Source organism: Notothenia coriiceps, unplaced genomic scaffold (genome assembly GCF_000735185.1).
Source record: "Notothenia coriiceps isolate Sejong01 unplaced genomic scaffold, NC01 NC01_scaffold00004159, whole genome shotgun sequence".
NCBI classification, from domain to species: domain Eukaryota; kingdom Metazoa; phylum Chordata; class Actinopteri; order Perciformes; family Nototheniidae; genus Notothenia; species Notothenia coriiceps.
In genome coordinates this window covers 62122-75248 of record NW_011336860.1, presented here as the reverse complement: position 1 = coordinate 75248, position 13127 = coordinate 62122, and the positions used below count along the sequence as shown (strand labels likewise).

The 13127-nt window shown below is 40.0% G+C and overlaps 2 protein-coding genes across 2 annotated transcripts in view; both read left to right on the top strand.

Moving 5' to 3' along the window:
* The window catches only part of LOC104942130 (protein OS-9-like), a 10276-nt gene extending 3342 nt beyond the window's left edge, over positions 1–6934 (top strand). The window contains exons 2-11 of the mRNA XM_010767329.1: positions 839–1040; positions 1274–1429; positions 1572–1684; positions 2033–2093; positions 2378–2460; positions 3901–4107; positions 4243–4444; positions 4852–5019; positions 5517–5626; positions 5813–6934. Of these exons, the coding sequence (XP_010765631.1) occupies positions 839–1040; positions 1274–1429; positions 1572–1684; positions 2033–2093; positions 2378–2460; positions 3901–4107; positions 4243–4444; positions 4852–5019; positions 5517–5626; positions 5813–5950 (1440 nt within the window). The 3' untranslated portion in view covers positions 5951–6934. The remainder of the gene's footprint in view (positions 1–838; positions 1041–1273; positions 1430–1571; positions 1685–2032; positions 2094–2377; positions 2461–3900; positions 4108–4242; positions 4445–4851; positions 5020–5516; positions 5627–5812) is intronic.
* An 849-nt stretch (positions 6935–7783) lies between these two features.
* On the top strand, positions 7784–13090 carry c1galt1lb (core 1 synthase, glycoprotein-N-acetylgalactosamine 3-beta-galactosyltransferase 1, like b). Its single transcript, XM_010767327.1, has 4 exons — positions 7784–8288; positions 8617–8876; positions 9325–9989; positions 10701–13090. Exons 2-4 carry the CDS (start codon positions 8660–8662, stop codon positions 11010–11012), a joined length of 1194 nt encoding a protein of 397 aa, XP_010765629.1. The 5' UTR covers positions 7784–8288; positions 8617–8659; the 3' UTR covers positions 11013–13090.
* Positions 13091–13127: the final 37 nt, after the last annotated feature.

Genomic DNA, 13127 nt, shown 5'->3' with positions numbered 1-13127 from the left:
CAGATTGAAGCATTTTACTTTAACATGTTCAAAAAAATCTTCCCTAGAGGATGTGACGTCCACCCTCCAATTCAAACATGTTCATACAATAATGAATACATTTGAAGTCATTTTGACGTATATTACCTATGTCAAGAAGTTTCTGTTTTTGTAGTGTATTTGTCTTTTGTAGAGATTTTTCATTTATTCTTTACATATAAAATCTCGCCTAGAGCTGCAAATTGGCTAGGTAATAGGCCTCAAGAGCCTTTCTTGTGCTGGCAGACACATAGAAACAAATTGGCGGGGCGCACTTCGCACACACTAAAAGATTCCACGCGCTCCGCGCCCACATTATGCTGGGCCCACGTGCCTTAGCACCGCTGCTACGACTCCATCCTAGGGGAAACCCTGTCCAGTATTCATTGTTTTTACTTTCTGAACCAATAGCTAAAGTAATTAAAGCCTGGTTGCCGTTTACTGTGACTCAAAACTATTTGGTATAGAATTAGGCTATGATAATTATTAAGATCAATTGTGTACACATGAATGATCTTTCTGTGTATTATTTTTCAAGACACCAAACACATTCCTCTAAAGCTCATCAATGTTTCTGTAATAAAATCACACGTGTTTTAATAGAGACTTTTTAAGATTGAGCCATGGCAACAAAACAAAATTCTGGATATACTTAATGAATTAGTTTCTAATAACTTTTTGGGTGATCATAAAGTATCAATGAGGTAGAAGTCCACACACAAGATTCACAGAAACTCTAACCCCATTGAAAATGATTCATGTTGTACCACCAGGTGATCTTCCTAAACACAACTCATTCATTTGACTTCATTTTTCCCAGTTTGTGTGTGAAGAAGGCTCTAATGACTACATCGCCCGAGTGGACGAGCCTCAGTCGTGCCGCTATGTTCTGACAGTTCACACCAGTCGTACCTGCCAGCATCCGTTCCTGCGGCCTCCGTCCACTGCCAAGCCCCAGGGCATTGTGTGCCAGCCAGCTCTGAGCGCCCAGCAGTACATGGACTACGTCAAGGCTCAAGTCTGTGAGTTGACAAAAATGAGGGGGCCAGTGACGCAGCATATAGAGAAAATGTTGCTTTAATTCTTTAATGTGTTGGAGCAGGATATAATGTGGGAAAGGAGTATTTAACAGTGTGATGGATAAAAGGTGTTTGATATAGAAAATCTTCAACTGTCTAATTTTAAAACTATAAAAAATTTGTGACATGATTGCTCTTTCTTCTCCTCCTTCCTCTTTCCCTCTGTCGGTTCCCAGCGGACACAAAGCGTAAAGTGGAGCAGATCTCAGAGGAGCTGAGGACTCTCGATGAGATGTTAGCTGCTAATGAAGGGTCAGATGGAGCAGTGGAGGTAACAGCAGAGGAGACATCACCTGCACCAAGTGATGACCTGGGCCCGTCAGACAATACAGGTTTTCTTTTCTTTACACAAGAGGCAAAATACAATCAAAAGTATTTTAGTATTATGTCAATTAACAACAGAAAAATAAGCACTGCATTTGTATTTCTGTCTTGAGAAATGTAAACCTTGTGTGTGCTTTTATATTGAAACAGATACTGCTGGTTTATCTGAGGAGGCCGGGTCAGAGGAGGCAGAAGATTCTGACTTCTGGGAGGGAGTTTCAAAGCCTGGGAGTTCAAAAACAACAGAGTCCCAACAGGACAAGGTAAAGAAATACAGCTTTAGAGTCAGTAGTCCTTTTTTGAATGATGCTTAATAAAAGACCTGGCTAGCCTTATCATTTTCACAATGTCAAAACACTGCTTATCTTCTATGGATAGTCCTAAGGATATTTTTAAATCTCATTTTATTGGAGTAAATGTTTAAAATTCACACATAGTTGATGCTTTTTCAATGAATGATGTGTGAATCCACTTAACGTGGTTGACATGATATTTTCTTTAATTTACAGGTCATTTTTTCTCCAACCTGAGCTCAACCACTAGAGGGTGTAGGTCACTTCATCTCCCCACTCCATAACTCTAACCCCATTTATTTTGTTTTCTACACACAGGCAGCAGATGACGACTATAACTCATTTACAGACAATGAAGTCATAGATGAGGGTGATGAAGGTGCTACTTTAATTTTTCGGTCTCCACTTCTCTATTACACACACACACACACACACACACACACACACACACACACACACACACACACACACACAAAAGATTAATGCCATTAGTGATAAGTCATTGCTTTTGAGAGCTTTAAACTAAAATATATTAGAATGTGTTTGATGAGTCTTTTATTTCAGAATGATCAGAAGTCCAAATTAAGTTCTTTTGAATAACACTTCTTCTGTGTGTGGTTTTTCAGTGTTTCACTTTTGTCTCTTCACTTTTGTCTCTTTCAGTCGAAAAATTCAACTTTAAAATCATTACTGACCCAGCAGACCTGATGAAATTTGTTCAACATCTCAAAGAGAGTAACAGAAAGGTCAGTACGTACCCAGATAAAAACATCACTACTCACCTGGAGCCTCATTTATAAAGGGATATACGCTCAAAAAATGGCATACGCCAGTTTCTACGCAATGTTTGCGATTTAATAAACAACAAACTTGACGGGAAAATGTGCGGTCCTCCACGCAAACTCTGACCCATGCGCACGTGGTACGCACAAAACGGGAGAGACGAGAAACGGCGACACAGTTGGCAGAAGAAAGAATGGAGAGAAATATGTGGGAATAATACCATAAATAAAATGTTACCTCTCATTTATCATATATGAAGAATTCATTTTCACAAATTGATTAAAGCCAATCTTAAAATGATTAAACAAACGCCTGTTTGAGACTCCTCAGTGCACACAAACATAACTTGGAGAAATAAATAAATACGGAAATGTTATTGATCACCCCTCGATTATGTTTCTCTTGTTAATTAAAGACAGATGTATTCTCACAAAAAGATGGGGTACGCAGAAGGACAGAATTACTTTAAACTGACGCCGTTTTGCTTTTCTCTAGGTTGTATAGATACGAGCATGGTTTATACCATCACGTTTAATCGTGTTTTATGCCGTTCGCCAATACTTGATAAGTCGCTCGTAAAACACAGGAGGTATGGAAACTAAGAACACCATATGTGGTAAATTGTACAGCTAATATAACACAACACGTTAGTTTTATTTCCTTTAACTGGTGGATTATGGATATAGAGTTGCTGCGGGGTTGGTTGAGACGCACAGGCTGCAGTGGAGACGCTGCGCACAGCTGATTGACAGCTGGAACACAAACCACCAAATAAAAAATACAAATGTAGATCCAGTCGTCATGACTCCACTCCGGAGGGATTCCTCAATCATTTCTTACAGTTTCTCATCATGGGGGGTCTCCTGTCCCCGGTACAAACACACTGACACACTGCCCGAGGAAGGCTATGTGTATTTTGTCATTAACTTATTTCGGACCACTTATTTATTTATCTTGGTGACGATCCGACCTCCATGCTGCTACTCTGGTTCAAACTGCATCCACCAAACAATGTGATTTGTCTCCACCTGCCCAAAAGAACCGAAATCTGACACGGTGTGAAATGTCTTTTTTAGATGTTCTGTCATCATTTCCTGCGATCTTCTTCATGCAGTCAGTCAAAATGAATATTAATACGGGGCGTTTCTTTGACTATTTATAGGCAAATATGGGCGTTACGTGAAGCCCGCAAAAACTGCGCCGCATTTCGAGTTGATAGTGATTTATAAAGGGAAACCGGTGTAGGACGTGCGTGCGCATTGTTTTATAAATCAGAATATTTTTGTGCGTATTTATTTTCTTTGTCCTACGTAAGCAACCTTCCCACGTGAATCCTACGCAAAGCTTTATAAATGAGGCCCCTGATCACGGGTTTTTCAAATCAATAATTTTCTTCTTTTTAGAAAGCACAACATCAAGCCAAAAGTCAAGGAGAGAACCCGGCAGAGAGCAGCAGAGTAACCGAGAAGCTGGGCGAGGATAAGAAAGACGAGGATGAACACTTGCTACAGGACTTTGAGGATGAGATTGCGGACCTCTCAGTGCCCTCTGAAAAGATTGAAGAGATAAAGGAGGAAATGCAGAAGGATTTTGACAACATCATTAATGAGGTTTCCCGCTAGAGACAACATGAAATGTTAACACCAAGATTGATGTTAAGAGAACAATATTAACATGTTATAAGCCAGATCTGCCACCACGACTTACCAATACTCTGACATGATTGGCTTTCTCCTGTGTTATAGGCTCAGCAGGAATTAGAGACAGAAGGTCTTAAAGGGGAATTTGATCGAACTCAAGCTACACAGACACTGGAGACGACGCTGGATAAGTTACTTGACCATTTGGAAGAGAAAGAGGTGCAGGATCCAGAGCAGCAAACAGCTGGAGGTCAAAGAGCCAGCGACCCCACCAGGGGAAGCCCCAGCCTGGCCCCAAAACAGCCAGGTAACCCGGCCTCCTGCCCTTATTGGCTCATGTTCACATCTGTGCACACTGTCTCCATCCTCCTCAGGTTTCATTCACATGTACTGTAGTTGTTTGTTGTGATCTTCCATCCAAAAATATACGCACAAATGGAGTTAGTATGATTCACAGAGAATTTATGTTGTCAGATTATTATTTTTTAGCATAGTTAGTGGTCTTTTCTCTGCTGCCATTGATGTATATGTGGGTGATTGCAATTAGTGATTACATCCAAATTGATAAACTATCACAGAATTATAAATCTATGACGGTTCAAAAATGTTTAGATTACACATTCTTGGCTCTTACCTCCTCCATCCTGTGGCCCTGCTGATGGGATTTTGAGGTGAACTGTGTTGTTTGTCCCTCTTTCTGTCTCGTCAACCCAGACCAAGCGGATGACGACCATGTTAAGATCAAAATTACTAAGTATAAGACGGGCAGCAGCCCTGATGGGGAGGTCAAAGTTCAGGAGATGGGCGAAGGAGACCCGCAGTGGCAGCACATAAAGGACGTTGTTAAAGAACAGCTAGAGAAAGCAGGACTGAAGGCAGAAGGTATGAGGGGGGGGGAGTGCCCGAAACACTCACGGCCTTTTCTCTCTTCCATCTGTTATCTTGAGCACATGGTATTTCTGTACTTTTCTATTCTTAAAAAAACAACAATTGTCAGATCTATGTTTTTACAAAGTTAAGCTGTTAAGAAGATGCTTAACATCATGCTTATAACCTGAAAGGGGTCCTTAATTGTTCATGCTGGCAGCAAACGCATGCTTTTATGAAGATCATGATAAAAGATGTGAACACTAGTCTAGGTTCTTAATTTAAGAACAGCAACATTAAAGTTCGTAGGAGCGGGAAATAGCTGTAGCTTATCTTAGAGACAAAGGGAAATACAAAGTTGGGTCCATCTGTGTCATTTCTTTTTCATCCACTGTTGTGTTTGTGCCATTCTTCATTATGATTTATTGTTTTTTTCCACAGATTTGAGCCACTTATAAGCACGCTTGTTTGACTGGAAAGCCTGCCTTCCCCCCTGTTTTTTTTTCTATCAGGTAAAATTGAGGTGAAGATCTTGACACGAAAAAATGCAGAGGACGCAGGTGATCAGTGGCTGACTGAAGAAGATACTAAGTCCTTCAGGGAGCTCCTCATAAATCTCCTGGTAATTTAAGAAGTGATAATTACTTTTTTGGTGTTAATTTAAAATCTTATTTTAGAGAATTATGCTCTGAAATTCTGTGTTTACCAGCAATTATGTGCTGTAGAGTAAGTTAGGTAATTATTTTCAGCATTCAGTCAGTAGGGCTGTGGTTGTTTTTTAAAAACATGTTTTCCACACATCTTCCAGACTGGAGGCACAGAAGAGGTTTACAAAGAGCAGAAGAGGCAGCAGGAGTTGGAGAACAACTATAGGTTTGTGTGGGGAGAGTCCCAGGAGGAGTCCCAGTCATCCAGCACCACTGACTCAGACGACGTGGACATATGAGATCCTTCAGTGCACCTTTTGTGAAGGTGAACTCTTGTGGAGAACTACAGGGAGGGGGACTCTGAAGCGCAGCCATCCAAAGGATTAAATTACTGCTATTAAACCTGTTCTGTTGTAGGCACCATTTTAATGTTGCACAATAAAACTGCAACATCTCAGCTGTTCTGTGCAACTGAATGAAGTTATTCCCCTTTTTGATGGGATTCAGTTTTGATAGATGGCGATGTACAGTATCTACATATTTTTTTTATATTTCAGTTAATTTGTACTGAATGTTAGCATTTCCATCTGAAGTTATCAACAGCACACTGTTTAAAGTCAAATTATAATTTACATTAATTTTTTAGGTTGCTATTGACAAAGAAGTCCTTACCTTTATGGACACAGGTAGGAGGATTTGTGCATGCCTCAACAAACTGGAGGAGTGTATGCACAGGTTGTTCATTTCAGTGTTTACTGATCGTGTCTGGATATGGAAAAAGCGAGAAATACTAAAGAGTTCACAGTTAATTTCCTACTTTCCGTTGCTGTTTTTGGGGGATTAGGTTAAACATGACTGTAGATTACAAGTGTCTGTACAGTGCTGTGGCACTTCATATCCCTAGAACAAGGTTCTTTAATGAAAATGTTTCTTTTCATTTGTCCTGGGTTTTTTGAAGGTATTCAAAAGAAAAAGGAGTGTAGGATGGTCAGATCTTCAAGTGTGTTATAGAATGAGAATGTTATATAGCAAACGAAAACGATTTCAATCAGTTTCAGCGTATCAAAAATAATAAATCCACACAAAACTTTTCTATGGATCCTTCAAAGGTGTACTTACAGTAAGGGCTGACTTTGTATAATTTGTGAATAATTGTGATAACTTGTAATTCAACATGTACATAATTATTGCGTGAATAGATCTTTTGATGATATTTGATTTGTTGTATATTAACACAAATGAAGTGGGGCTTGAGTTATCAGAGTAAATTGTGTTCAAATTTGTGACTGTGCGTCTCCTTTATGAAACTCAAGGTCACTATGTAACTAAGTCAATACAAACTTTATCAAACACAAATAAGGCATTTGATCCGTAGGGAACCAGCGTCAAGAGTAGATTGGCTTTTCTTAACAGACTATTTGTCTTATCAGATAATGTAGATTGCTCTTGCATGTTATTGCCAAGTAAAAAACAACCAGCCAGACTTTGTTCAAGAGTGGGATGCAGGATCCAGTTCCTTCATGCAACTTAAAGGTAAACAGAAATATCAATGGTTTAAAACCCTTCAACTTGTCCTTAACAAACAAAGATTTGCCATTCATGACATGATTTTCTGCAGCAGTTGTTTTGATCCTCACGCTTCGGCTGCACACATTTGTAGAGCCGCAAAAAGACAATATATAATACTGTATTCTTGAATAGGACTATATTACTATAAGGAACACCATGTTTTCATAGTTTGGTACAATTATAAATGTGCTGCATGTTAAATGCAATTATTTAACATGTGTCAACATGGAGCCGAATGGTATACTGCTTGGTAGATAGCTATATAGTACCAAAAAGAAAAGAGACCAACCAGTACATTCGGTACGCATGTCACAAAAATGCGGTGAAGAAGAATATAAAATACTTCCTTTGGAAATGTAATAGAGTAGAAGTACAATTATATTAAAAATACTAACTTGTAGTTATATCACTGGCTATAGGTCATAGTTTGGTTAAAAGCTATCAAAGTGTGTGGTCTTAATGATCAATATTCATTGAATGTGGACAAATGAATCGAAGCCGTTTGCGCTTTTATTTTGAAATAACGCGACTTGACCGGAAGCTTTTTTTTTTACTGGACGTTAGACAGCAGTCAGCCAGATAAGTTAGATGTAGTTTACGCAGCGTTTTGGAGCACTTTTATATTGGTATTAGTCTGAAGGCTGTTTATGTAAACTGCTGAGGTAATCCAGTTAACAGTCGTTTCAGTTTTCGCGGTGAGCTGAATAACTCCGTTACGTTTAGCCGCTATGTTGACACGACAGGGAGGATTAGCAGTGAAGTTAGCAGTGTCGATACAATTAACAGACTAGCAGCTAGCTAACGATAACACCAAGGCCAGGAACTGAAGGCCATAACTGCTGTTATCAGTCGTGTTTTTTTATATCCAGAAGATTATTGATATGGCGTTGTGGTAGTCTTGCTGCGATAATTGTTAGCAGCATTTTGGTGTGGCTAGCTGAGCGGAGAGAGATACAAAAACGTCGAGGCAAAACCTGGCTCAGCTTTCGCTTTTCAAAGTTGATGTTTCCTGTTGAAATGAAGTAACTGCGAGATCACCCAGCTGCTATGGTGTCTGCAATACCATTGGTGAGTTTCTTTTTAACTGTTTGTTTCTTTTAAGTTTGTCTGTCGAACATATCTTGACAATATATACAGAATCTTCAGGTAAACAGCATAAGAGGAACTGAATATGAGGAAACAAAAACACAGTTCTTTACAAACACGAGAACACAGACATTTGGATATTCACATGTCAGTCTCAAGGACAAAAGTTGTACAAATACAAAAACTGGGAGTGGCGTCTGATACTTTTCACCAGTCGTGTCACTGGTTCGAATTTAGGTTTTCAAGGTTGGACCATTGTAGTGAAACTCGTGACGTGTATAAGCCTTTCCCCCCTCATTGTCTCACCCAGCACCTGCCGAGTTGATCGACCGACAGAGAGACACCGGTCCAGCATGAAGGCCATCTGGTCCAGACTGTCCTTCTGCGCGGGTTTCGCGGTGGGAACCCTCACTCTGTACGTGTTTCTGCGGCAGGTGTGGTTGGAGAAAACGTTTTCAACGCAATCTGATCAATTCCTTGACAACCAGCAACAGTTAAATGACGAAGATAAGAAAGTATGGAAGAAGGAGAGGTCTGCTCTTTTCAACCTGAAACACCCTCATCATAAAGGTACGCCACATGGACGTTTTATGTGTCCAATAATGCAACGGCTTTTTTTTTTTTTTGCCAAACCATATTGACTCACTTTATCATGTTTGAGCTTCCTTGTTCTCAGCCTGTATAGTAGCCTGCTCTGTACATTGTGTCCAGTAAAGAACGATATGTTGTAAAGTCTAGCTACAAAGTATATATTTTTTACAAGGCCTGCTATTTTTCTTGTTAATGCACTTTGGAAGCAGCTAAAGTTATCAAAAAAAAGTCTACTAATACTCTAATCTGCACTCCTGTAAAAAAACATACTAGTTTAACTTGTAGCAAAACATCTAAACTGATTTGTATATCCATTTGTTATTGTATAGAAATTAAAGATTGAAAGTATCTAGACAGAATTCTCCAATATTTTTGTTAAAGTAATAAGCTCCCCAACTGCATATTAATGTTTATATGTCCTTCCTAGGTGAGGACAGCAGCATGGCAGATGAGCTATACAAAAAGGTGCGTATTCTTTGCTGGGTGATGACTGGACCCACGAACCTGGAAAAGAAGACTCGTCACGTGAAGTCCACGTGGAGTCGACACTGCAATATTTTGATCTTCATGAGCTCTGTAGATGACCCGGACTTCCCCACAGTGGGCTTAAATACAAAGGAGGGTCGGGACCAACTGTACTGGAAAACGATCAAGGCCTTCCATTATGCCTATGAGCATCATGCCCACGAGGCGGATTGGTTCCTCAAGGCAGATGATGACACCTACGTAGTCGTAGACAACCTGCGGTGGATTCTTGCGAACCACACGCCAGAAGAGCCAATTTACTTTGGCCGAAGATTCAAGCCCTACACAAAGCAGGGCTACATGAGTGGAGGAGCGGGCTATGTGTTGAGCAGAGAGGCTCTGCGGCGATATGTTGAAGGATTTAAAAACAAAGTGTGCACTCACACTACCCCTGTAGAGGACCTGGCAATGGGGCAGTGCATGGAGAAAGTCGGGGTGCTGGCAGGGGACTCCAGAGACTCGTCACACAGGGAGACATTTCACCCATTTGTCCCAGAGCAGCACCTCACGGCCAAGTTTCCTAAGAGCTTCTGGTATTGGAGCTACTGCTACTACCCCATCACTGAGGCAAGTGCAGCAAACATTGCACAATTTCTCCTTTCTGTTTACCTGGTATCACACTTGTATGACGCAACTTCAGTTCTACTAATGTTTGAAAGGATACTGGCCCCCACTTATATCTGGCATTAGAGTCCCTCTTGTATCCATATTGTATTTGGATATGACTTAACCTGACAACATTATTAACACCTTTTTATTAATATGTGTACAGTGAGTGTATCCAGTTTGTCCACATTGAGATCAGATCATGTTTTCCCTCTTGTCTTTATGTCTCTTCCTGCTACTGCTGTCAGTTCTTTTAGAGGAAAGGTGGCTGCTTGAAGTGCAGTGTTATTGACATTTAGGAGATTCACCGTCCAGCACTAGGATTATTATTATTTTTGTTCTTACTCTAACTGGAAATATCTGTCATAGAGAGTTTTCCCCTTTGCATATTCTGTGGTCAAACTGTCTGAGCCACAGTAACAATGAAAGCCACACAGTCACCACAAGGCTTTGAAATAATTGAAAGTTCTCAGTGTTGTAACATTAATTAACTTTGGTCTGTGTCTCATACCAAGACATGTTGGGTACTTGTATTTGTGGGAATTTGGTCTTGAAAGTGCTTGAACATCTGATGTTCAAGAAGGTGTGGAAATGATATGCAATGTGATATTTAAAAATGTGGTGATTTGTCTCCATAATCTTTCATAACCACATTCTCCGTTTCCTCCTCAGGGTCCAAACTGCTGCTCGGATGTGTCTGTGTCATTCCACTATGTAAATGCATTACATATGTATTTAATGGAGTACTACACATATCACCTGCGTGCCTATGGCTACAGATACCGTTACCAGCCCCCTGTCCCGCTAGGATACAGTTTTTCAGAGTCAAGTTTGCTGGGTGCTGCAGAAAGTAAAGAAGAACTCATTTCCAGGGAGAAAGTAATAGTGGAGGGGGGCGATCCGTCCAATACTGACAAGAAACAGGATGCAGATCCTCCTCCTGCCGCCGGGGAAGTCCCTCCTGCTGCTCCAGCAGCAAAATAACAGTTTGAATGCGTGCGTGAAAGGAACTGATCTTTTCAGGTAGGCCGACGTGTGTTCTGAATGTTTCTGGTTAATACGAAGGTAGAAAAACAGTCCGATTTGAAATGTCCCCACATACGAACGCGTTGCTGATGGACTGCTCTAATGTCAATTGTGCACAAAAGACTGGTCTTAGGGATACGAGGTAATTTATGTCTTTTTTTCTGGTTTTTAAATATTTTTTAACGTTTTCTTTTTAAATTTGGAATAGCTTTCTTTAAACTGCTTTTATTTGGAAACTTACTAAAGCACTTTTTTAAACCACGTGAACCTGGAATGGGAACCAAGTATTTCACAAAACTAGTTCATTCAAATTGTTCCCATTGTTTTACCCTTGACTATTGCAACCCTGGAAGACAACCTGTTCTGCCACTCTGCAGCGAGACAGTCATTGGTTTGGTGTCGTTTGACCTCATTGCTAACTATCTGCCTTCGAAGGCAATGAGACCCAATTCTATGTCTTAAGCTAACAAGACGGCTATTATCATACATATTCAATTACATTTCAATCAAAGTGCCTCACCTTGTACAATCATTCAAACAAGCCTTTTGTCTTTAGGCTAAAGAGTTTCTTTGGAACAGAACAGTCACAATTGGCTGCCTCCCAAACTTGTTTCACGCCGCATTCAAGTGTTATAGCAAAGGAACCAGAAAACACATGACACCCGTCCCAAAACCCCACAAACTATAGACATAAAGTTAACTTCAACAGAAGAGCAGTTTAGTTCCTATTTCTCAATGGCTAATTAACATACATGATGTTACCATGATGTTTTAAATGAATGGTCCACAGGACGAAATGTAAACAGGCCAGCCAAAGATTTCTCAAAGAGGGATGATGTCAGACTGAAAGCAGGCTGGTCAGAATGTAGGTGTCATTTTGAGTAATAAGGAAGTAATGAATCTGGGTGCTTCTTGTTTGTTTCTAACTGTATGTTCATTTTATTTTAAACGTTCATGATGTGTGTCTGTTCCCGACCTTGTGTTAGTTTGACCTAAATTCCATCTGTGGTGATTGGATCTCCTTCACAGCACAAGGAAGCAGTTTGTCAAATGTCTTTCTTTTATGGAATGAAACCCCATGTTGCACGCTTATCTACCTGTGCTCCATGAAGCCGTCAGTGGATACACACACACACACACACACACACGTACACTTACTTCACAGTTCCCTTCATCTCCCCCAAAAGGACTCATCAGCTTGTGCCTTGTAAATGTGGGATTGTATGAGCTGTCAGCAGCACTGTGACTTTACCATGATGAGTGATGCTTTCAGATGGACGCTAGTTTTCCTGAATCCTTCCAATGTAATGAGCATGACCTTTGTGCAAGCCAGCGATTACTGTTCATGACGCCGCTTTTTGGAAGGGACAATTTTAATGTTTTGTTTTAAGTTTATTTTCTACCAGGTTCTTTACTACTTTGTAACCAGACAATTAAATTGGGTGTGTGATAAAGCAACTACCAAATACAGAAACTGGCTTCAGGAATCAGGCAGGATGCAGCGATCATTCGAACAGAACACATTGTCTATTTATGAGAAAATTAAATGCACTTTTGAGTGTTTATAATAGTGTTTTTAACCACTTAAACTTCTTTTAGTCCTTCACAGATTAAGATGTATGAGGTATTTAATGCCTATCAAAATGCCTTTTGTATGTGTTTACACACCTTCTGGACATGAGCACACAGCATGTTCAATGGACCTGTCCAGTTTAAACCAAATCAACATGGTATTCAAAATGGCTCCCTTTAAAAAGAATTTGAGATTGGTGCCCAAACCTCCACCTCTGGTTGCTGATGCTAGTGATACAACACATTCAGTCCTTGACAATCTACTTCAACATCTAAATTGTATCCAAGGGAAAGGTGTACATTACTGTAATTATATTTGAAAAGTATTTATGTTGCTATTGGAGTCTTAATTGAGTCGACACTGTTTAGTGTGTAAATGATTTTGTGAGTGTGTCAGCACATGAGATCAGTGTGCGGTATCAATGGCACTTTAATCACTATAAATAAATGCATATTTTATTGTACATTTGTTCTGTATTACATTCTCTACATGATACTACA